The sequence below is a fragment of the Myotis daubentonii genome, chromosome 2, assembly GCF_963259705.1.
Source record: "Myotis daubentonii chromosome 2, mMyoDau2.1, whole genome shotgun sequence".
NCBI lineage: Eukaryota > Metazoa > Chordata > Mammalia > Chiroptera > Vespertilionidae > Myotis > Myotis daubentonii.
Genome location: NC_081841.1, coordinates 131,947,258 through 131,968,792, shown reverse-complemented (window position 1 = coordinate 131,968,792; position 21,535 = coordinate 131,947,258). Strand labels below are relative to the sequence as shown.

General features: G+C 40.0%; 1 protein-coding gene across 2 annotated transcripts in view; it reads right to left on the bottom strand.

The window, feature by feature from the left end:
- Positions 1 to 9,562: 9,562 nt before the first annotated feature.
- The window catches only part of SPRYD7 (SPRY domain containing 7), a 29,587-nt gene continuing 17,614 nt past the window's right edge, over positions 9,563 to 21,535 (bottom strand). The window contains exons 4-5 of one of the 2 annotated variants that reach the window (XM_059684569.1): positions 16,913 to 17,015; positions 9,563 to 10,424 (exon numbers count right to left, since the gene is read on the bottom strand). In XM_059684569.1, coding sequence (XP_059540552.1) covers positions 10,327 to 10,424; positions 16,913 to 17,015 — 201 coding nt within the window. In that variant the 3' untranslated portion in view covers positions 9,563 to 10,326. The remainder of the gene's footprint in view (positions 10,425 to 16,912; positions 17,016 to 21,535) is intronic. The other variant, XM_059684571.1, reaches the window with a different exon arrangement.

Below are 21,535 nucleotides of genomic sequence, written 5' to 3'. Positions count from 1 at the left end.
GTTCAGAGTCGTCGGGAGCTTGTGTCTCCCTCCCAATTGAAAAAGACAACAGTGTCCTCAGTTGCCAACCCTTTCCGCGCACGCCTCCATACCTCTGCACTTTACTTCCATGCCTCCTCTGAGTCGCAGTGTGCTTTTCTCTTTCCTTCTAGTTGTAGAATTTCCACTCAGCCAGCCTTCCTGTCGTTCTGGATGATGTCCATTTTATTTTTTAGTTGTATTTTTGAAGTGGTGTGTGAGGCAGCAATTTCCAGTGTTTACCTATGCTGCCATCTTGGTTTCTTCCTCTTATTTTCATTTTTAGATTCAATTGTTGATAGATCTGTATTTATTCTCACTTTATTGCTCATTGTTAATCTCCCCTCCCTTTCTTTTTAAAAAAGACCTTTAAACGTTTCATATAATACTGGTTTGGTGGTGATGAACTCCTTTAGCTTTTCCTTGTCTAGGAAGCTCTTTACCTGACTTTGAATTCTAAATGATAGCTTTGCTGGGTAATTTTGGTTGTAGGTCTTTGCTTTTGTCACTTTGAATATTTCTTGCCACTCCCTACTGGCTTTCATAGTTTCTGATAAGAAATCAGCTCACAGTCTTATGGGAGGTCCCTTGTAGGTAACTAACTGTTTTTCTCTTGCTGCTTTTAAGATTCTCCCTTTGTGGATATACAAATGGCCAAGAGACATATGAAAAAATGCTCAAAGTCACTAATCAGAGAAATGCGAACTAAAACCACATGAAATATCACCTCACACCTGTCAGAATGGCTACCATAAAAAAATCAACAAACAAGTGCTGGAGCAGATGTGGAGAAAAGGGAACACTGGTTCACTGCTAGTGAGAATGCAGATTGGTGCAGCCACTACGGAGTTTCCACAAAAAATTAAAAATGGAATTTCCATTTGATCCAGAGATCCTACTTCTGGGAATACATCCTAAAAACCTTGAAACACCAATCATAAAGAATATATGCATCCCTATGTTCATTGCAGCATTATTTACAATAGCTAAGATTTGGAAATATCCAAGTGACCATCAGTAGATAAATGGATAACAAAAGCTGTGGGACATTTATACAAGGGAATACTATGCAGCTATTAAAAAGAGGGATCTCTTTACCTTTGGGACAGCATGGATGAACCTGGAAAATATTATGCTAAGTAAAATAAGCGAATATGAGAAAGACAAATATCAAATCATCTCACTTATTTGTGGAATTTAATGAACAAAATGAATTGACCAACAAAATAAGACCCACAGCATGGAGGTATGAACAGACTAACATACCTTGATGAGGATATGGGGGGACAAGAAGAGATAGACCAAAGAACTTATATAATTATATGCATAGTCCCTGGACACAGGTTATAGTGTGGTGAAGACCTGGGATGGGGATTGGGAGGAGGAGAGTAAATGGTGAGGGGTGGGGAGAGGTGGGAGACATCTGTAATACTAGCAACAATTTAAAATCCTATATAATAAAAGCATAGTATGCAAATTATCCCCTGGACCGGGAGTTCAACCAAGGGGTGGGGCTGGCCAGGGAAAGGAAAGGAGTATTCAGCTGGTCACTGCCAGCTGCTAGGGACCCTACCAGTGCATGAATTTCATGCACTGGACCTCTAATATATACATATTTTAAAAAGATTCTTTGTCTTTAACCTTTGATATTTTATTATGATATCTTAGTGTGAGCCTCTTTGGGTTCATCTTGTTTGGGACTCTTTGCACTTCCTGGACTTACATGCCTATTTTTTTTCACCAGGTAAGGGAAGTTTTCTGTCATTATTTTCAAATAAGTTTTCAAATTCTTGCTCCCTCTCCTCCTTCTGGCCCCCTCCATGATGCAAATGTTGATACGCTTGAAATTTTGCAGAGGCTCCTTTCACTATTTTAATATTTTTGCATTCTTTTTCTCTATTTGCTGTTCTCATTGGGTGTTTTTTGCTTCTTCCTATTCCAAATCACTGATTTGATTCTCAGTGTTGTCTACTCTACTATTGGTTCCCTGTAAATTATTATTTCAATTAGTGTATATTTCAATCCTGACTCTTTTTATTTGTTTCTTATGTCTTATTTCATGTTGTTGAAGTTCTTACTAAGTTACTTGCTCATCCTTATAAACATTGTTTTGAACTCTGTATCTGGTAGTTTGCTTGCCTCCATTTTATTTAGTTATTTTTCTGGAGATTTCTCCTTTTCTTTCATTTGGGACATGTTTCTTTATCTCCGCATTTTGGCTACTTCCTGTGTTTGTTTCTATGTATTAGGTTGAGCTGCTATATCTCCCAGACTTGGTAGAGTAGCCATGTGTAGTTGACGTCCTATAAGGCCCAGTCACCTGAAATACACACTCCAGGTGCACCCTTGTGTGGCCTCTGTACATTGCCCTGTTGTAGTTGAGTCTTGGTTGCTGTTGGCATCACTGGAAGTGATTGACTCCCAGGCCAATTGGCTGTGAGGACCAGCTGTGACTAGAGTGGATAAGCTGCTGTGCAGGAGCAGACGCTAGGAGCTGATCCTTGCTTCAATTGGGCTTTGATGCTCAATTAGTTGGTCCCTTGAGTGTGTTGCTCATGGAGGGGATAGTGTTGTAATCTAGCATGGTCTAAAGCAGGGGTGTGCAAACTTTTTGACTCGAGGGCCACAATGGGTTCTTAAACTGGACCAGAGGGCAGGAACAAAAGCATGGATGGAGTGTTTGTGTGAACTAATATAAATTCAACGTAAACATCATTACATAAAAGGGTACGGTCTTTTTTTTTTTAGTTTTATTCATTTCAAATGGGCCAGATCCGGTCCGTGGGCCGTAGTTTGCCCACGGCTGTCTAAAGCTATATACCTGGTGCACTTGCCCTAGGGCCTCCCAGGAGGTGCAAAGTCAGCTGCTACCTGTGTTCTGCCTTAGGCCACCTGACACAACCTACAAAGCAATCTGAAGATGGATGTTACTTGTGTTTGGAGGCACCCATAAGAGGCCAACTTGTGAACCAAGGTGGGCTGTCACTAGTGCCAGGCCTATGGCCACTTTATGGTATGCAGAGGTCAGATGATGCTTGTTTGAGAGATTTTAGAAAAGTTCAAAGCCTGAGGCGAGAGAGGCTAGTTGTATGAAAAAGGCACTGGAAATGGTTTCGATAAGCCTACAAGTTGGGGGGATGGGGTCTCAGGGATTCACAAGGGTGGGGAAAACAGTATGAGTCAAGTTGATGGGTACTCAGTTATGGCACCCATCTATCAGCTCTGTGGGGGGAGGTCTAAAGCAGAGGAATGATGGCCTCTTGTCAGCACTTTTGTCTGGCAGAAAGCTATTCCCCCAGCTCTTGTCCTGATGTCCAACAATTTAGTTCCTCCCCATATGTCCCTGGTTCCTTTCCAATTGTTGACCAAGCACTGGAGTTCAGAGGGAGTGAGTCTGAATGAGTCCATGCATGGGCCCTTTAAGAGGGACTCCAAGCTGTGAACCAAGGAACTCCAGCAGCCACCGTGTCACTCAGCCACAATCCCCGCTGGTTTTTAAAACTATATATATAATTTGAAGAGTTCTTTCATTCTTTCTGCAGAATTAAATTTTTAGAACAATGAAGTCTTTATGCCATAAAAAATGTGAAAAATGAAGATTTAAAGCCCATAAAGGCTTTATATAAACACAATTGCTTGAGAAATGATTGCAAAAACTCTACCTTTGCTTTAATTATTTAAATAGGGTAACTGCTTCACTTTTCTTCATATATTGATTGTTTAAAAATGATTACTGGGCCTTCCAGTCAAGATGGCGTTGTAGGTAAACACGATACTTAAATCTTCACACGACCAAATCAAATTACAACTAAACTTCAGAACAACCATCATTTCAAACTGCCTGAAATCTAGTTGAATGGAAGTCCTACAACTAGCTTTCTGCCAGACAAAAGTGCTGACAAGAGGCCATTATTCCCAAAACCTCACAGTTTCTTGTTCATTACCTATAAGTCACTTCTGTCTACTCACAACACTGTGAGAACTCCAGTTTACCCTGTTGAGCTAGCACTATATTTCTACTTTACTTGAATGTAACCTCCCCTTTCCAGAATTAACACCAATTTTAATATGACAAATCTAGTCTAGATCCCTGGAGATCCTGCATCCTCCATTTCCTTGTTTTCAATTTAAGTTGTTTAGAGAATTGGCAACAGTCTGAATGAATCAGAATCACAGAGTTTTAGAAAGCATCTAGTTCAGCCTCTATCCAAGCAGAAACCATATTTACAAGATCTCTGGGATACTCATCTAGCCTGTGTATCAATTCTATTTTCTTATTTTCTGTATTCTTGATGCTCTGGCATCTGGGGCCTTACCAATAGGGGAGGGGCTGCCCCACGTAGAGTTAGCTAATTCCTAGAGACAGCAAACGACTTGCTTCAGGAGTCTGCCTTTTATTTGCAAACCAACCAATTCAGAGCCCCAACTTCCTCTCTCAGGCTCTCAAACTCCAAGTCAATATTCCCCTATCCTAATCACCTCAGAGCAAAGTACCAAACAATTGGGGACAGCCCCTATACAGTGGGGCCTTGACTTACGCGTGTCCTGACTAACGAGTTTTTCAAGATACGAGCCGTCTCTCGGCCGATTTTTTGCTTTGAACTGCGAGCTAAAATTCGGGTTATGAGCCAGCTTCAGATACCCCACCGCTAGTTGGCACAGCGAAAGTCACAGTGAACGCCACAACATTAGCCCAGCATCACGTGTCATTATAATGGTGAAAATTGATTTGACATACGAGTAATTTGAGTTACAAGCTCCGTCACGGAACGAATTAAACTTGTAAGTCAAGGCCCCACTGTACTTCAGAGTCTGCTAAAATTATTCAAACTAGCCAATCCCAAGTATGCTTACCCTGCCTTGCACGTGGAAACTACAATAAAGGCGCATGCCCATGCTTTCCCCTTGCTCCTTTTGGCTCCTGACCGACCCCAATGCTTGTCAGTGGATTCCCGTGTGGCATGAGATGCCCTCTCCTCTTATGAACTCTGATCTTTTTCAGTGGCAGTTGTCTCCTGATATGCTGGCTCACCATACCTGAACAATAATAAAACATATATTTTAAAACCCCTGTTAGAAGAATTCCAGGGACCAGAGGTTCATTTCTTTGTAAGGTGGCAATTTTATCAGTGAACTAATAACAGGAAAGTTTCTTCCTATCTTAAACTGAAATCTGCTTTCCTGTACCTTCCAATAATTCTGCCTCCAGAGCAACCGAGAATTTTCAAGTGATGAACAATCAGATATTTGAAACACATCGATGATTGTCTTTCCTGAAAGGCATTTGTGAGAATCACACATGAATCTATAGATTTGTGTTTTTTTAAATTACTAGTCTCTTTCTTATAATGATTAGCATTTCACAAATCATTTTGGCTTTAATATCTCAGTGGATTGAATATTTTCTTGTAATAATCCCAGTGTCCTTATGGATCATTCATTCATTCATTCATTCATGGATTAAGCAGACCCTCAACGGCCTGGTAGCCTTTGCTGGTTTATCAGTGTCCTTTTTAAAGTGTCTACTAGAACTTTCTTCCCCATGTGGCTTACTAGCACTATTACTTCCCTGGGTCAGGGCCAGGTGTATATTGGTGACTGGCATGGCATCAACTAAAGTTTCTGAATTTTTAAAATTAAATTACCATGAAACACATGCATCCTATAATTAACTGATTGAATGTGATTCTACTGCAGCTTTTTAGATTATTTTAGCTATGAATTTAAAATTCACCATTCTCTAGTGTACAGAGCTTCCTCCAGAATTAGTCTTTCCTCTTATTTTTTAAATTATTTTTTATTCTCCAAACAATACGCTTATTATGTGAAATTTATTAGGTAAATATAAAACTGTAATCTTATTCCCAAGATAGATATAATATTTTGGTGTATATCACTTCATACTTTTTCCCCCTATACATATGGGTCTAGTTTTTGTTTTTAATGGATCATACCTATATAATAAAAGCCTAAGCAACAGTTACAGTGGAACAACCAGAGTGACCAGTGGCTATGATGTGCACTGACCACCAGGGGACAGATGCTCAACACAGGAGCTGCCCCCTGGTGGTCAGTGTGCTCCCACAGGGGGAGTGCCGCTCAATCAGAAGTCAGGCTCATGGCTAGTGAGTGCAGCAGTGGTGATGGGAGCCTCTCCTGCCTCCATGGCAGCACTGAGGACCAGTGAGCTGAGAGGGCACAGGCCCCCCTCCCCCCCCCCCAGTGCACGAATTTCATGCACCAGGCCTCTAGTTATATATACAAATGTTTAGCAACTTCCTTTTTTCATTTATCAATATATCTTGGAGAGCCATACTTACAAATAAGTTATAATTAGCAGCAGAGTTCTTTGAGGTCAGTGACTATCTTGTTTAAGTATTTATGAAACACATATATGATTCAATTGTTGAATGACTACATTATAATGGTTCCTACATGACTACAGACTATACATTTCAGCTAATGCTGGAATAATTTTTCCTTTAAATTTTTATAGAATTCCTGGATGGTGTGCTTTTATTTATATTTCTAATGACACCTAACATTGCTGTGTTTATACCTATTTAAATAATTTGATCCCAGTTATTTTAAAAGAGCAAGTTTAAGGGGAGTCACATATCCATTAAATGGAAGAACAATAGTCAACTGGTTCTACTATTCTGTTTCCATTCATTCACATTAACAGCCCAGTTAGCTCCCAAAGGTAGTTCCCAGCCAGTTGCATAAATAATGCAAATTGATAGATGTGGTAATTGATGATATACCATTTATGACTATGTACCACAAATTCCAGTTTGGATTACAGATTTTCTTCTCATAATCATATCTAATGTTTTGCATTATTTAAAAGAAGTTTTGATTTAATGTGTTTTATCAAGATTTGTCAAAGATTTCACTAACATTTTTAGCTATGCTTTTGCTGTCCTTATCTAGACTTGAAATAAGAAGTAAACATAAAGTAAAAAGAGATCTGAGCAACAATATTATGCATGTGCCTGTTTTTGTTAATGATTTAGAAAAGCCTTAATTCAAATTATATTTTATATTATTCTTAAATGAATTTAGAATAGTTCAGAATCCAAGTTGAAAATATATTCAAATAATCTTAAGTGATAAGCCAAAGGCAGTTAAAAGCCAAATTCTCTTCCTCTAGTTTTTAATATGTAAACTGATGATTTATAAAATTTTCACATATTTAACATTACAAATACTTTGCAATGTTTAAGCCACTTAAATAATAACATGGGTAAATTATTTGCAGTCTGAGTAAGTGCACTAGTATGAATAAATGGATTTTGCAATATACAAAATCAAGACAGTGGGCAGTGTTCTCTTCAGCCAGAAACAAATGAAGGTCTTTGTGTGTTAAAATACAAGAATGCTTTATGCCCTATCTACATCTATATTTAGCTATTATTAAATATTTAAGCTATGCATATAAACCGTACTAATATTCTATTGGCTTCATTTTAAATTTCTCCTAGTTCAATGTAATTTTTTTAATAGACTTTATTTTTTAGTTTAGATTTACAGAAAAATTGAGGTTGTTACAGAATTCCCATATATCCTCTCCTGCTATTAACATCTTACATTAGTGTGATACATTTGCTACAATTAATAAATGAATATTGATACATTATTAACTAAAATCCATAGTTTAAAATTTCCTTAGTTTTTACTTAATATCGTTTTTCTGTTCCCGGATCCCACATTACATTTACTTGTCATGTCCCCTTAGGCTCCTCCTTGGGAGTGACAGTTTTTCTGACTTTTCCTTGCTGTTTTTATTTTTTATTGTTGAAAGTATTACAGATATCCCCAGTTTCCCCGCTACCCCCCGCCCCCCGCCCCTTACCTCCTCCACCCTGCTCCAATCCCCCCCCCCCCCCCCAGGCCTTCACCACCCTATTGTCTGTGTCCATAGGTTAGGCATATATGCATACAAGTTCTTTGGTTAATCTCCTCCCCACACATTCTTCCTCTGAGAATCCTTAGTCTGTTGCATGCTCCCATATCTCTGCATCTATTTGTTCATCAGCTTATTTTGTTCATTAGATTCCACATATAAGTGAGGTCATGTGATACTTGTCTTTTTCTGACTGGCTTATATGACTTGGCATAATACTCTCCAGTTCCCTTTTTTTGTGTGACCTCGACAGTTCGGGGGGATATTGTTCAAGTATTTTGTAAGATCTCCCTGGAATGTGTATGATGTTTTTCTCAAGTTTAGACTGAGGTTAGGGTTTTGGGAGGTAATTTTCCTAGATACCTAGAGTTTAAAAACACAACAGTCTTCCTCAAACTGTTCCATTGACATAACTGATGTATCATTTTTGGTACTGTGACTATTCTGTATGATCAGAGGCAGAAAAGATAGTCTTGAGAAAAGAATATGATGATAAAAAAAGGTATGCTTTAAAAAATAACTAAGAGGTAGATAACATTATAAAGACAGCAAACAGTCATTTCGGTTTACTTTCTTAAGTAAGCATATTCTCTATTAATTAAAATTACTAAGAAAGTTAGACAAAAATGCATAAATATTATAGTTAGTTTGGTTCTATATACAGGGTTGGGCAAAAGTAGGTTTACAGCTGTGGGTACATGAAACAGTTTATTCTTGTATTATTATTTATTAATTATTGCAATATTTTCAATATGAACAACCTTCAGAGGTAAAATTTGGGATTTATGTTAATAAATGTTAATCAAGTATATCAATGTTTTCAAAGCACAATATCATGTGTTTGTCTACCAAATAAGCAAAAAAATAAATACTGTACAGGATTCTCTTATCTACAGGTCAAAAATAGTTTGTCTTAAATCCTTAGAAAATTTATAGTAGACAATCATTCTCAAAGAATTCTCTCTTGAGCCGTGGTTCTCAAACTTTAGTGTGTATTAAAATCCCCTGAAGGGCTGTTCAAACACAGGTTCCTGGGCACTATCCCCAGTAGTTTTGGATTCAGTGAGTGGAGCCTGAGAATGTGCATTTCCTACAAGTTCCCAGGTGATGCTGATGACCACACTATGAAAACAACTGTGTTGGAGTCAACAAGCAAGCTACATTCATTAAGTGCCTATGATGATTAAGGTGTTTTACATATATTACCTTATTTAACTAGTTATAAAATGTTATAAAAAATATGATTATCCCTTTCGTAAATGGGGTATCTTGGCTCAGAGAGACTGAAAAACTCGCCTGAGGAGATAATGGAATTAGGAGGTAAAACTACAATTCAGAGCTTGGATTCTAATGCCCATGTTTTTCTAGTACAACATACGGATCCCTTGTTATCGAAGGAGTGAAATGCATGCATCCTTGCCATGTTCATTTGAAAAGGAAACTCTACCGAGATGTGTACAGTGATTACTTTGGGTTAGTAGGCTATAAACTCAAAGATTCTTGCTGAAAATTATGTAAAGGCTTAGGGTCATGAAGAGGATTCATTTATCTTTAAAGTTCTGAAATAATTAAGGGTGACGTGAATTTACTGTATCATTAACAGAGCAGAATAAAATGTATTTAATATAGTACTGAATATTCATTAATTACTATTATTTTATTATTCCTTACAGAAAAAAATACATTTAAATAAAAGTCCCTAAAAGAATAATCTCATTTACATTTAAGTTTAAAGCATCCCTATTCTAAGTGTCTGCCAGTGTGTACTCTATCACTAATCACCACTACTTACTCTGGAATTGAAGTAACACAGCATAATGGTCTTCAATACTAGAACACTTATCTCTTTTCACAAAGCAAATTAAAAGCAAAGACATACAAACAAACAAGGCAATTTAAATTTTAAGAAAATGATACATCTCACAGTAAATAAATTGCGAAAAGTGAAGTTGCCAATAATATAAATCTCTGTCACTTGTTATGCTCTATAAAAAAGAACATGAGACACAAAATCATTGGACTGCAAACTTAAAATAGTTAATGAGATCTAAACTTCAGAATGACAAAAACCCACCCAACCCTACCAAAACAAATAATTTATATAAGACAGATTCCCTTTTAAATATATATACATATTTCAACTTAATACTGTTAATCATACCCATAGTTACATTTACTTAAATAAGAATTAAATAAACTGCCCAAAATGCTGACTTCATATCACAAAATGTAAGTACTTTAAATCACAATTTTGGGGTGATATATTGAATACATTGGTTCCTGAAACAATATTAACAAGCATATTTTTAATAATATATTTTCATCTATAAGTCAGGTAAAGCTTTATTAAATGGTAAACACTTTTAACAGTGCAGAAGTACAAGTTTCAAAAACAAATACATTCAGAAGATCTGCTGTTCAAATAGTATTTTTTCAAAACCAGGTGGAGGAGTATGATAAAATTCACTGAACTGGCAATCCAAAATTGCACTGTCATCAACTAGAGATAGAAAAAGACAAAATAAATTAGAAGCAAACACCTTAATTTGTGTGAATACATAATTATAAAATAAACTGTTTCCAGAATACCATAATATCAACAGGCAAAAAGAATAAACACATCTACTGTTCAGGTTACAAAACATGATCCTATTGGGTAAAAATAGCCACAACAAAAAGCAAAATCTATCAAAAACACTGAAAGGCTATACATCAAAATATTATTAATAATTATCTCTAAAGGGTGTGATTATGGTAATTTTTTAAAAAATATTTTTTATTGATTTTTTTTTTTTTAGAGAGAGAGGAAAGAAGAAGAGAGAGAAACATTGGTGTGAGAGAGAAACATTGATTGGCTGTCTACCAGGGATCAAATCTACAACCTAGGCACGTGCCCTGACTGAATTGAACTGGCAACCTCTTGGTGAACAGGATGACTCCCAACCAACTGAGCCATACTGGCCAGGGCAGACTGGGGGTAATTTTAATTTTTCCTTATTTTCCAACATGTATTTTCTAAACTTTCTACAATTAACATTGTTTTAAAATTTCATTTTGAAAAAAATTATAGGTTCACAGGAAATTGCAAAAATAATATAAAGTCCTCAGGGGAAACATCTTACATAACTACAGTACAATATTAAATCTAGAAAACTGACATTGATAAAATACTGTTAACTAGTCTCCAGGCCTTATTTAGCATGTACATGTTTTTACCAACATTTACCCAAAATAAATGAATGCATATAGCCATATAAAGACTTATACATGAATGTTTGTAACAGCTTTATTTTATTTTTTCAACCCTCACCTGAGAACATGCTCATTCATTTCAAAGAGAAGGGAACGAAGAGAGGGAGAGAAAGAGAGAAGGAGAGAAGAAGAGAGGGAGAGAGAGAGATGGAAAGAGGGAGAGACATCCATGGGTTGCCACCTGTATGTAACCTGACTGGGGATCGAACCCACATCCTAGGTGTGTGCTCTGACTGAGAAATTGAACCTGCAACCACACTGGCCAGGGCAGTAACAGCTTTTATTTTTAATAGCCAAAACTACAAATAACCTAAATATCCATTAACAGATGAAAGGAAATACAAATTGTGATACTTCCACATAATGAACTATATACTATTTGGCAAAAAATAAATCCTACCTAATAAAAGACAAAAAGGGTAATTAACCATACCTCCAACACATTTCCCATTGGCTAATCAGGGCGATATGCAAAGTAACTGCCAACCAAGATGGCGGCCGGCAGCCACACAGCTGAAGTGAGCAGGAGGTTTGCTTGCTCCAGTGATGGAGGAAGCCAAGGTTCCCCGCCTGCTGCGGCCCGGCTCTGAGCTCCGAAAGCAACAAAGTTTCAATTATAGAAGATAAACAAACCCCAGATACCTGCTTTCAGCCGGCTGCGGCCTCAGAGCTGGGAGCACCAGTGACGGCAACAATGTTTCAATTATAGAAGGTAAATAAATCTCAGAATAAAAAAAGAAAGAAAAAAAGGAGAGCCTGGGAGCTTCAGTCGCTGCCCAGCCTGAAAACGGCCCTCAGCCGCTCACCCAGATTGACCAGGTACCCGAGTAGGGACCCCCACCCTGAAGGGGGTGTGACCAGATGCAAACACCCATCAGCCCCTCACCCAGGCTGGCCAGGCACCCAAGCGGGACCCCCACCCTGATCCGGGACACCCTTCAGGTCAAACCAGCTGGCCTCCACCCATGCACCAGGCCTCTATCCTATATAGTAAAAGGGTAATATGCAAACTGACCGTAACAGCAGAAAGACTGGGAATGACTGGTCACTACGACACACACTGACCACCAGGGAGGGGCAGACGCTCAATGCAGGAGCTGCACTCTGGTGGTCAGGGCACTCCCACATGGGAGGAGCTCTGCTCAGCCACAAGCCAGGCTGATGGCTGCCAGTACAGCGGTGGTGGTGGGAGCCTCTCCTGCCTCCTCAGCAGCGCTAAGGATGTCAGACTGCAGCTTTGGCCTGCTCCCCGCTGGCAAGTGGACATCCCCCGAGGGCTGCCAGGCTGCCAGAGGGATGTCTGATTGCCATCTTAGGCCCAATCCCCGGGGGAGCAGGCCTAAGCCAGCAGGTGGTCATCCCCCGAGGGTTCCCAGACTGTGAGAGGGCACAGGCTGGGCTGAGGGACCCCCCACCCCCACGTGCACAAATTTTTGTGCACCAGGCCTCTAGTAAATAAATAAACAAAGCAGAATTATTAATGCTATAACACGAATCAATCATAAAATAATTATGCTGAGTGAAAGAAGCCAGACAAAATAATAATAAAAATTGAATAATTCTGTTTATATAATACTCTAAAAATGCAAGATAATCTACAGTGACGGAAAGCAGATCAACGGTTACCTGGTTGGGGCTGTGATGGGGAGAAGCAAAGGATTATACGGGAGCAGGAGGAAATTTTTAAGGGTGATAAATATGTTGGCTACCTTGACTATGGTAATGACATGGATGATCACTTTATAGCTCTTGTCAAATTGCACCGATATATTTAATAAACATTACTAAATATTTTATATTTCATAATAAATGCTGAAGAAAAGGTAAGTACTGGATTTGACATTCTTGAAGTCATAAGTGATTTTAACAAGGGTGGTTTCAGTGAAGTGGTGGTAAAGGCAGCCAAACTGGATTGAACAACAAATGAGTGATACAATAAAGACAGTGGTATAGGCTATCCAGTGGTCGGCAAGCTGCGGCTTGTGAGCACATGCGGATCTTTGGCCCCTTGAGTGTGGCTCTTCCACAAAATACCATGTACGGGTGCGCATGTACAGTGCGATTGAAAGTTTGTGGCCCATGCGCAGAAGTCAGTTTTTGGCCTGGGCGAGTCTATTTTGAAGAAGTACTGTTGATATTTGGCTCTGTTGACTAATGAGTATGCTGACCACTGGACTATTCTATAAAAAATGCAGCCATGTCGGGAAGGATAAACATAGGACTAGTTGGGGGGTAGAGTTTAAGAAAGAGTTGTTCAGATGACAATGATTCAGAATGCTTATAGGCATTGAAGAGAGTGGTTGATGACATGAGATACAGATGAAGAGCTGAAAAAGTGAAGTCCCAGAGTTGGGGAGTTTTAAGTCTAGATTACAGAATGAGTTTTCCGAACATGAAGGGCACCACTTCCTCTGAGAAGGGATGAAAGGAGGCAAGATTGGAGTCGATCCAGAAAAGCTTCAGGAGGGTAGGGAGGGAAGGTGGAACTCTTGATAGCCTGTTTCTTTATAAAGTACCAGAGGCCTGTTGCACGAAGAGATTCGTGCAATAGGCCTTCCCTTCTCCTGGCTGCGGGCACAGGTTTTCCTCCAGCACTCGGAATCCAGGCCTTTGCTCTGGCCGGAGCTGCCTTCCGTTTTCCGTCTTCGTGGCCCCAGCCAGAGCCGCCTTCTGTCCTCTGTCTTCGTGGCCCCGGCCGAGCCACCTTCCGTCTTCCATCTTCACTGCTCCGGCTCGCCTTCAGTCTTTGCTCCGCCGCTTGGAACCTATGTATGCAAATTAACCGCCATCTTTGTTGGCAGATAATTTGCATTATTGTGCTGATTAGCCAATGGGAGGTGTAGTGAAGGTACGGTCAATTACCCTGATTGTCTATTATTAGATAGGATAGGGTAAGGTCATCTGCAGAGAACTGAGTAGGAAATTTAAGAAAAATAGTGAAGGTCTGGGATGTTTAGAGATGTAAAGGAACTGCCACAAATATTGAGAGCTTAGATTACACTGGAAGTCAACTTTGCAATGACACTTTTGTTCAGTGTTATACAATTTTTCTCTCCCCAATGATTGAATGTAAGAACAGATGAAATGAATGGCTGGACTGATCTAGAATTAGGAATGGGATGGAGGACAAAGGGTAAGGAAACTTAAGTTTTACATTTATATGTGATAGTATCAGACTACTAAAATATTTAATTGCACTGATTTATCAATTCCAATTTATAAAACACTAGAGGCCCAGTGCACAAATATTTGTGCACTTGGTGGGGAGGTCCCTCAGCCTGGCCTGTGCCCTCTCTCAGTCTGGGACCCCTTGGGGGATGACCACCTGCTGGCTTAGGCCTGCTCCCCGGGGAATTGGGCTTAAGATGGCAATCAGACATCCCTCTGGCAGCCCAGGAGCCATCAGGGGATGTCCACTTGCCAGCGGGGAGCAGGCCAAAGCTGCAGTCTGACATCCTTAGTGCTGCTGAGGAGGCGGGAGAGGCTCCCACCACCACTGCTGTGCTGGCAGCCATCAGCCTGGCTTGTGGCTGAGCAGAGTTCCCCCTGTGGGAGCGCAATGACCACAAGGGGGCAGCTCCTGCATTGAGCGTCTGCCCCCTGGTGGTCAGTTTGTGTCATAGTGACCAGTCATTCCCAGTCATTCTGCTGTTAGGGTCAGTTTGCATATTACCCTTTTACTATATAGGATAGAGGCCTGGTGCATGGGTGGAGGCCAGCTGGTTTGACCTGAAGGGTGTCCTGGATCAGGGTGGGGGTCCCGCTTGGGTGCCTGGCCAGCCTGGGTGAGGGGCTGATGGGTGTTTGAAGGCTGGTCAAGCCCCACCCCAGTGGGGACCCTCACCCCATGGAGGTTTGGCCAGCCTGGGTGAGGGGCTGATGGCTGTTTTCAGGCTGGCTACACCCCCTTTAGGGTGGGGGAGTACCCACTGGGTTGCCTGGCCAGTCTGGGTGAGGGGCTAAGGGCCGTTTTCAGGCTGGCGAAGCCCCCCCGGCGACAGAAGCTCCCAGCCTCTCCTTTTTTTCTTTTTTTTTATTCTGAGATTTATTTACCTTCTATAATTGAAACTTTGTTGCCTTCAGTGGAGCTCAGAGCCGGCCGTGGCAGGCGGGAAGCTTGGCTTCCTCCATCACTGAAGCAACCAAGCCTCCTGCTCACTCCAGCTCTGTGGCTACCAGCCACCATCTTGGTTGGGTTAATTTGCATATAGTCGCTCTGACTGGCTGGTGGGCGTGGCTTAAGGCTTAGCAAAGGAACGGTCAATTTGCATGTTTGTCTCTTATTAGATTAGATACCTTAATATATATAATTATTATCTATATATAATTTATTATCTACAACTTTATTATATTAAAAATAATGCTGAGCCAAATCGGTTTGGCTCAGTGGATAGAGCGTTGGCCTGCGGACTGAAAGGTCCCGGGTTCGATTCTGGTCAAGGGCATGTACCTTGGTTGTGAGCACAACCCCAGTGGGAGGTGTGCAGGAGGCAGCTGGTCGATTTTTCTCTCTCATCGATGTTTCTGACTCTCTATCCCTCTCCCTTCCTCTCTGTAAAAAAATCAATAAAATATATTTTAAAAAAAATAATGCTAAATCACAGAAACAATTTACAGTAATAATTTTATTTGCTACTCGTTTATATAATTCAGTCATTCTAGTGATATTTATTTCATTTCTCAGGCTAAATGATTTTTAATATTAAGCTACATTTCCATTTATTTAAGTAAATGAAGGAATTGCTTTTAGGTGTACCCAATATAGAAAGAAAACTAACCTACATAGAGTTTAAAAGTATACCTTTGCCCTGGCTGGGTGGCTCAGTTGGAATGTCAACCCATACACTAAAAGGTTGTGGGATCAATTCCCAGTCAGGACCCCTGGAGACAACCAATAGATGTTTTTCTCACATCAATGTTTTTCTCTCTCTCCCTTCTCTCTAAAATCAATAAACATATCCTTAGGTGAGAATTAAAAAAAACCAAAACACCACACTTTTACATGCAAAGATACAGAAGGTAAAATCACTGAAAAATAATTAGAGAAAAGAAGACTAATAAAAAACTTAATTAAAAAGTAAAGCACAGGCTCTGATAGTTATTACCAGATTGTTAAATATTTATATTTGTTATTATTTTTCTGACATCCAAACATTGTTAATTTTCTAGGAAATTACTGCAAAAAGTTAATAATTAGTTTTCATTATGGCTCAATTCTAAGAACTTAAGTAAGGTAGTTAAATGATAAAATACTTTTAGGTCTACTAAAACCATGCACCTGTTGATTTTAAAGTTGTTAATATAAAAAAATAAAGCAGAATAGAATGATAAAAGCATTCTGGTTTGTTTTTTTTTTAAAAAGAGAGATACCTTATTTTTTTGGCATTTGTCTCAAAATAATGAAGAGAGAGAGATGAAAAACAATAGGTGTTGGGGTTAGATGAAATCTAATTGGCTACAATAATTGTTTGAAGATAGGTGGTGGGTACATGAGGGTTCATTATATTATTCTCTTTATTTCCAAACATGTTTAATATTTTCCATTATAAAAATTAAAGTAATTAAGTGGTATAGGGTTATCTCTTAAGTACCCCAATTCTTGCAGGACACACTTATATAGAAACTATAATACTTATACAGGAAAACCTTCCTTAGCCTACTGAATACATTTCCTATAAAAAGCCCTTAGCAAAAGTTAACATATATCTAATAATATTTAGAAATATTTTAGCTTACCATAAACAACTGGATACACTGTCCCTCGTATACCTGATGCTGGACAATGCATGTTTTTTCCATTCAAATATACATTTAATTCTACATGGTCATATGTAATACCCTAGGAACAAAAGAAAATATTAAAAATGGTAAAAATATAAATCACAATTATTAACAATTATTATTAAAATGCTGGAAAACACTTAGATACCAAGCACTATTCTAGGCACTTCATATTTACTCATTTAATTCTCACAACAAGATAGGTATTATTATCATCTCCATGTTACAGATGAAGTAGCTAAAGCACACCAAGTTTAAATAATTTACCTAAGGCTGCACAGCTGGAAAGTAGAAGAGATGAGATTTAAACCTATGCAGAATGGTTTTGCATTACTTATTTTTAATGTGCATATAATTTAAACTTTTAAAACACTCTTTAAAACTTTGCACAGTAGTTACTGACTGATGACAGAAAGAGCTTTCTTTGGAAGAATTAAGAATAGACAGCAGAGATTCTTCAACAGAGAAATCATTACAGACCAAGAAGCAACCACTTCTGACTGTGGATAAATTGTACCAATTTAAAAGCTTCTTAGAGGTAGAAAAAGATCTCATAGATGATGTAGTCTTTACTCCCTCACTTTCCAGTTAAGACAGCAAAGGCTCAGATAAGTCATGGTGTTAAAGGCTATGAAATATTTTCTTCAAATCTTCGCAAAACCAAGGTTAAACAATGATTTATTAAAAGTTAAGGAATATTGAGAAAGATAAACAAGCTACCTTTGTTTCATTCCAGTTTAGGTATCCTATCTAATAATAGACAAACATGTAATTGACCGTACCTTCACTACGCCTCCCATTGGCTAATCAGCGTGATATGCAAATTAACCAACATAGATGGCGGCTAATTTGCATACTGCAGGCAGGGCGGGACAGAGCAGCCGCCAGCGCAAGCCGCCATCCCTGGCCTCAGGCCGGCCCCAGAAGCCCCAGAAGCCGGTGATCAGGGGAGATGGGGGTCCCCTGCCCAGGCCTGGCACCCCTGGCCGAGGCATCAGGCCTGGGCAGGGGGCAGAGCCAACAATCAGACGGGTCTGGGGGTCCCCTTCCCAGGCCTGACGCCTGGGCCAGAGACATCAGGCCTGGGCGGGGGGCAGAGTCGGCAATTGGAGGGGTCTGGAGGTCCCCTACCCAGGCATCAGGCCTGGGCTGGGGGTGGAGCCGGTGATCTGGGGAAGATGGGGGTCCTCTGCCCAGGCCTGACACCTCTAGTGGAGATGTCAGTCCTGGGCAAGGGGCCGATCTGGCGATCAGAGGGTGATGGGGGTCGATGCCTCTGGCTGAGGCGTCAGGCCTGGGTGGGGGGCCAAGCCGGAGATTGGTGTGAACTACAGGGGAAACACATTTTCTGATCGCTCATTGGCTAAGCTCCCTGTACGCCACTGGTAATATTCTTAGTAACTTGGGTAATAAGAATCCAAAAAGGTGATCTAGGGTTTTTCACCACACTCCTGGCAAAAAAAACGAAGGTCTGCTGCTGGAGGACTAAGAAATGTCATATCCTGCCCTAGCCAGTTTGGCTCAGTGGATAATGCCTTGGCCTGCCTACTGCAGGGCCTGGGTTCAATTCTGATCAAGGGCATGTACCTAGGTTGCAGGCTTCTCCCTGGCCGGGGCCCAGGTCAGGGCTCATGCAGGAGGCAACCAATCAAAGTGTTCCTCTCACTTTGATGTTTCTCTCTGTCTTTCCCTTTCTCTTCCACATTCTCTAAAAATCAATGGAAACATATCCTCAGGTGAGGATAAAAAAAAAGTAATAAAGAAATGTCATATCCTATGAAAGACACATCTTGAAAATGCCTAAAGAAAGTTGTCATTTTTTCATGGTGAAATGACTGGAGTCCATGTTGATGAAAAAACCTTGGTGGCTGCGGTGACTGGCAGTGGCTGCAGCAGCGGGGTGATGGGGCTGGTGCCTTCCCCTGATCAGCCCAGTTGCCTCCCACAAAGGGAGGCCAGACTGCGGCTTAGGGCCGCTCCCCAAGGGGAGCAGGGAGCTGGCCTAAGCCATCACTAGGACATCTGCTGAGGGCTCCCAGTATGTGAGAGGGGGCAGGCTGGGCTGAAGGACAACCCCCCCAGTGCACGAATTTCATGCACTGGGCCCCTAGTCCTATATAATAAAAGGGTATTATGGAAATTGACCCTAATGGTGGAATGACTGGTCACTGTGACGCACATTGCCCACCAGGGGGTAGATGCTCAACACAGGAGCTGCCCCCTGGTGGTCAGTGCGCTTCCACAGGGGGAGCGCCGCTCAGCCAGAAGCCAGCTCATGGCTGGCCAGCGCAGTGGCGGTGGCGGGAGCCTCTCCCACGTCTGCGGCAGCACTAAGCCATTAGTCAGAAATCCCCCGAGGGCTCCCCGGCTGCCAGAGGGATGTCTGACTGCCAGCTTAGGCCCAATCTTCTGGGGAGCAGGCCTAAGCTGGCAGGTGGACATCTCTTGAGGAGTCCTGGACTGTGAGAGAGTGCAGGCTGGGCTGAGGGAACCCCTCCCCCCAGGGTACTAATTTTTGTGCACCAGGCCTCTAGTTTAAATAATAATAATAATAATAATAATAATAATAAAGCAAATTGATAATTGGAATTAGCATTTTTAATGAAAAGGTCTGTTTTCACTTTTTAAAAAAAATCCTATACAATAAAAGCATAGTATGCAAATTGTCCCCTCGACCGGGAGTTCGACCAGGGGGCGTGGCTGGCCAGGGGGAGGGAGGGCATACCAGGCCGGCAGCTGGCAGCCGCTAGGGACCCTAGTGCACGGGGCCTCCAGAAATTACATAAAAAGCAGTAACTCTCTTTAGAGCAAGCATGTCAAACTTGTGGCCCATGGGCTGCATACAGCCCACAAGGAATATGTCTGTGGCCCAGCCAATATAACAGTATGTAAGAAATGTTTTAATAAAGATTTTATAACTTAATTTTCACAAAATCCTATTATACATAATTATTAATAAGAAACTATAATGTTTGCTAATGACTGATTACTATAACTGTGTTGCATTCATTTCTCTTATGCACCTTACTCACAGGTGCACCATTTCTCTCCACTAATACTAGCAGTGAATATTTTAGCAGCCGATTGCCACGTCATCAATCTTGGACTGACTTGTTTGGTGTGCGCAACAGGAAATATTTCACTTTCAGAGAACAAGAAAAATAGGTTTATTTGTGTTACATTTATTTGTGCAGTTATTCAGTGTCTGGTAAGTTAATGTTTAAGAAAAAATATTAATTTTTATTAAGATGTTCTATTATTTTATGTTAATGATTACTCATTTATCTCAGCCCTTTGTATTCAGCATGTCTCTATCGAAATAAACCTATGTGTCTATGAAAATTGAAGCTTTTGTTTTTTTGCGGCCCACATAAACTTAAACCTTGTTTATTTGGCCCGTGTTAGCCTTTGAGTTTGACATGCTTGATTTAGAGGACTACAGGAAATTTAGCAATTCAGATCAGGTGGTAATCCAGGCACCCTTCACCACCTGGTGGCAGCATAACCTATAGCATAAGGGCAAAATCTCAATACATACCAATACCAAAGAAAGAAGTGAAGCAGCAAGTGAGAACCCCACACCTCATCAGCAGCATTTGGTTCAAATATTTTCAAACTTAACCTGTCCTTTTACATGATCTAGAAATTAGGTTTGATTTTGACATAATGGTGCATTTATCAATAATTGTTTGCAGGTTTAGCAAACAGACTCACATTAAACTGTCTTCTGTATTATAACCTTGGAATCACCTTGTACAAGAAGTTACTTAACTTCTCCTAATCTGCAAAATGGTGATAACAATACCACCTATTTCATAGGATCATTATGAGGATTAAACAATTTAATCCCTGACAGGCACTTAAAACAGTAACTGTCTCATAATTATTCTTTAACAGAAATTCATAACAAATCTTACCTAATAGACAAACATGTAAATTGACTGTACCTTTGCTACGCTAACCAGCCAATCAGGAGAGTATGCAAATTAATCTAACAAAGATGGTGGTTAATTTGCATACGTAGGCTCCAATCTCATAATAAATGCTAGATAAGTATTTGCTCTTATTATTGCACAGAATTTTTACCCAACTTCTCTAAAATTAAACTAAAAAATGCAATTTTAGAATTTAGTTTACATTTTTCAAAACTATTTATAAAAGGAAAAAATAGTCATAAACTGTTTCAGGCATGCCTTCCCAGTGCTGTAGTACGCTATTGTTACTGTGTGATTATTGCATGAATATAATCATTGGTTAAATGTTGAAAGCTTATTTTCTTGATTTCTCCTCAGAGAATAGTATAACCTGAAATTCTACATATATGAGAATGTTTTTCCTGCTTATAATCTATTCTACTTTTCCTATGCCATTGTGAGCAATTTGATGAAATTTGTTCTCAAGAGTTTGAACTAGGAAGATAAAATTAATGTGGCAGGGTAATGTCTTATTTTCTTGATTCTGCATATATTTCATCATTTTTAGTCCTTTTCTCAAATGGGCATGAAAATCAATGTCTAGTTTTAATAATGCTGACAGAAAAAATGGCATTCTTAAATCTGTCAATTTGTGGTATCAGTC